Source organism: Blennius ocellaris, assembly GCF_963422515.1.
Source record: "Blennius ocellaris genome assembly, chromosome: 2".
Lineage (NCBI taxonomy): Eukaryota > Metazoa > Chordata > Actinopteri > Blenniiformes > Blenniidae > Blennius > Blennius ocellaris.
The window spans coordinates 1,270,058-1,274,292 of NC_137651.1; the positions used below are offsets into that span (position 1 = coordinate 1,270,058).

General features: G+C 48.1%; 1 protein-coding gene across 1 annotated transcript; it reads right to left on the minus strand.

Annotated features, from left to right (window-relative positions):
- Positions 1 to 904: 904 nt before the first annotated feature.
- On the minus strand, positions 905 to 1,831 carry LOC308136814 (olfactory receptor 2G6-like; the record flags this gene model as incomplete). The annotated part of the gene is made up of 1 exon (XM_080505339.1): positions 905 to 1,831. The coding sequence occupies one exon, from the start codon at positions 1,829 to 1,831 to the stop codon at positions 905 to 907; it is 927 nt and encodes a 308-aa protein (XP_080361465.1).
- Between the last annotated feature and the right edge of the window lie 2,404 nt (positions 1,832 to 4,235).

Sequence of the window (4,235 nt, forward strand, 5' to 3'; positions counted from 1 at the left end):
GTAAATATGTTCAGATTCGACTGCAGCTGTTGCATTGGTTGTTTCCATAACAACGGCGGCGTCACATCAACAAACGTGTTCAGGTCTTCAGTCAGTCCAGCTTTTATTTTACCAGCTTCTTCATCTGGCTGGACTCAGATCAGTTATTGACTTCAAAGCAAACACCCGGATCAGCTGACATGAAAGGGCTCCTGTCTAAATGTGTTAGGGTCAGAGGTCACCGGGTGGGTTAGGGTCCGAGGTCACAGGGTGGGTTAGGGTCAGAGGTCACACGGTGGATTAGGGTCAGAGGTCACACGGTGGGTTAGGGTCATAGGTCACAGCGTCCAGAGCCTCTACATTAATATAATATCGAGGCTTAACTCATATTAAAATAAATATATAATATTTTTAGAGCAGTTTTTGCAAGAGTGACATTTTTTGGCCAAAGAGATGAATCCGGGAGTTTTTTTTAAATATGACGCTGCAAATTATTATGCATCAAATTCGATCATCATCATCATCATCATCATCATCATCATCATCATCATCATCATCATAAATAATGATCAAATATCCTTGAAATGTATATTTTTGAAAATATGTGTGTTTTTTACCATAAAACCGGCAGATTTATATAAACATTGCGGCATTTAAAGGGTTTAAAAAAACATTAAAAGAAATAAAAATCAATTCACGTTCTATATGCATAATTTCAGGCTGAAGTCGTTTTAAAAGACTGAATCATTTAAAGTGGAAAAAAAAATTAACATTTTTGCAGTAGTTTTTGCAAGAGTGACACTTTTTTGTCTGAAAAGACGAATCGGGGAGTTTTTTAAGGATCTTTTAAGGGTCAATAGACACTTTGGAATCGTTTCGGTCTGGTTTGTCTGGACGATGTGTCCTCTGGCAGCGGCGCGGCCCCTCAGAGCCGGCGCAGCAGCAGGTCCCTGCAGAGCAGCCGGACCTTGGCCAGGTTGAGGCCGTAGAGCAGCGGGTTGAAGAGCGGCTGGCAGGTGACGAAGTAGACGGACATGACGGCGCGGACGACGGCCGGCATGGCGCCCATGTCGGCGCGGCTCTGGGCGATCTCGAAGAAGCAGCCGAAGGAGAAGTTGAGCAGCGACGCCAGGTGGGGCCCGCAGGTGCCGGCCGCCTTGCGCCGGGTCCGCCGGGACCCCGACAGGCAGACCTGCAGGATCCGGGCGTAGGAGTAGAGGACGAGCAGCGCCAGGCCGGCCAGAACCACGAAGGTGTACGCCAGGCCGTACGCGTTGTTGACCGCCGTGCCGCCGCACGCCAGCTTCACCACCGAGTAGTTGTTGCAGTACAACGTGTCGATGGCGTTACCGCACAGCCGCAGCGACGCGGTCAGGGACAGCATGACCACGATGGCCGCCGCCGGGCCCAGCCAGGAGCCGGCGAGCAGCAGCGCCACCCGGCCGCCGCTCATCAGGCGGCGGTACTGCAGGGGGCGGCAGATGGCGAGGTAGCGGTCGTACGACATGACGGCCAGGGAGTAGAACTCCACGTTGGTGTAGGTGTAGAGGACGAAAACCTGCAGGAAGCAGAGCGGCACCGGCACGGCGTGGGACTCGGACAGGATGTGGACCAGGAGCAGCGGGAACAGGCCGCTGCTGCCGTACAGCTCGTTGACAAACAGGCTGACCAGGAACAGGTACATGGGCTGGTGCAGGGCCCTGTTCACGCAGATCACCAGGATCAGCAGCACGTTGCAGCACAGGGTCACGACGTAGACGCTCATGATGACGGCGAAGACCAGGTACTTCAGCAGCCCCACGTCCAGGAAGGCCTCCAGGACGAAGACCGGCGCCTGGCTGGAGTTCCTCATGGTCTGTCCTCACATCGTCCCTCTGTGGGTGTGTGTGTGTGTGTGTGTGTGTGTGTGTGTGTGTGTGTGTGTGTGTGTGTGTGTGTGTGTGTGTGTGTGTGTGTGTGTGAGTGTGTGTGTGTGTGTGTGTGTGTGTGTGTGTGTGTGTGTGTGTGTGTATGTGTGTGTGTGTGTGTGTGTGTGTGTGTGTGTGTGTGTGTGTGTGTGTGTGTGTGTGTGTGTGTGTGTAAATAAAAGCTGGACTGACTGAAGACCTGAACACGTTTGTTGATGTGACGCCGCCGTTGTTATGGCAACAACTAATGCAACGGCTGCAGTCGAATCTGAACATATTTACAATGAAAGTCTCTAAAAGATGAAGAGGAAATGAGATCAAAGACATAAAGTTTTCAAAGGAATCAAACGACTGTAAATAAATAAACAACATAAATGAAAATATCGTCTTTTATTTTAGTGACATTTTTACTCTGCAAGAAACTCTAAACTTCCCAAACTACCAGCCTGGGACCAACGAACTGAACACATGAACACATGAACACATGAACTGAACACATGAACACATGAACTGAACACAAGAACATGAACACATGAAATGAACACATGAACACATGAACTGAACACAAGAACATGAACACATGAACTGAACACATGAACATGAACGCATGAACTGAAAATGAACATGAACCCATGAACTGAACACATGAACACATGAACACATGAACATCAACACACGAACTGAACATCAACACATGAACTGAACACATGAACATGAACGCATGAACTGAAAATGAACATGAACCCATGAACTGAACACATGAACACACAAACTGAACATCAACACATGAACTGAACATCAACACATGAACTGAACACATGAGCTGAACATCAACACATGAACTGAACACATGAACTGAACATGAATACATGAACGTTCAGAAGAGATCAATGAACAAAGACTGTCTTTGACCGTCTCAGCACTGAGAGACAAGAGACAGAGACAAAAGAGACACTAAGGGAAACTGCTGAGTCACTGTCCTCAAGGACACTGGTGTTCTAAAAGTCATGTTCTAGCTCATGTTCTAGAGCCCTGGTTCTAGAGGTCATGTTCTGGAGCCCAGGTTCTAGAGGTCATGTTCTGGAGCCCTGGTTCTAGAGTTCAGGTTCTAGAGGTCATGTTGTAGAGGTCATGTTCGAGAGAGCACATTTCTTCATCTTTCTCAACATATTATACATCAAAATGTAGCCACAGGCCTTGTGCTTCTCACGAGGGGACACTTTTGTCTCAGAGAGACACGGTTCTCCCTCCAGGGGACTTAATTGACAGGGAGCGCAGGATTTTCTGTAACCCGCTCCTATGTATTTTGATGAGTCATTTTCTCCCCAAATCCCCAAAGTTCAGCCATTTGTTTCAAGTCCTCACGGGGAGACGGAACCTCGTGAGGACACGAAAACCACACCGCACGTCCTTCAACTTCTCCCGACGCCCACGGTGAAGACATTTTTCACCCAAGTGTCACGGTTCTCCAACTATAAGCAGTTGTTCGGGACCTGCGTTTGTGCTTAAACCCCTTCTTCCCTCACATCAGGTCTCATAGTCTCTGCCACCTGCAGCAGCCTGTCAATCAGGAGCCGTCTCCATGACATCACACAAGCTGCAACCAATCAGGCTGGCAGCACAGACTGAAGCAGCCAATCTGCTTGGCAACACACACGGCTCCTCTGATTGACTGGACCAGTAACATGATGGCTGACCACACAGTGCTCACACACACACAGTAGCTTAGGCACCATACTTTTCAATGCATTTTAATGCTGATGGCAATGCCTCAGCATCAACAGTTGTTAGCATGCCAATTAGCATGCTACAAAGTTTGTTCAATTGAGCTGAAATTTGGAGGGTGGCCTCATGGGGGCGATGCGATCATGAATCACTAGCAAATGAGATGGTTTCCACATACTTTTGACCCCACCGTGGGCTCACGAGTACACTAGGGGGCCTTGCTCGGCAGCAGGGGGCGGCAGGTGGCAGGAACAATAAAATGTTCTAGTTGTTTATGTTGTTAGAAATCTTCTACATTTAATCAAAAATCTCTCCCACTTGGAGAGATTTTTAAGAAGCATGGCATGTCCTACCATTTTTATGCAGATGACTGCCAAATTTACATGCCCATTGCCAAGAATGAGCACAGCCCCCTGACACCCCTGCTCCACTGTCTAGGTGACATTAAGGCTTGGTTAGCCCAGAATTTTTTAAAACTGAATGAGGGAAAAACCGAAATGATGGTATTTGGATCAGCCCTCATGGACTTGGGATCACTCGAAAATTATTTGCATCCCAAAGTCACCAGCCTTGGCGTCACCATAGACAGTGATTTAAGATTTGATAAACAGATCAATGGCATTT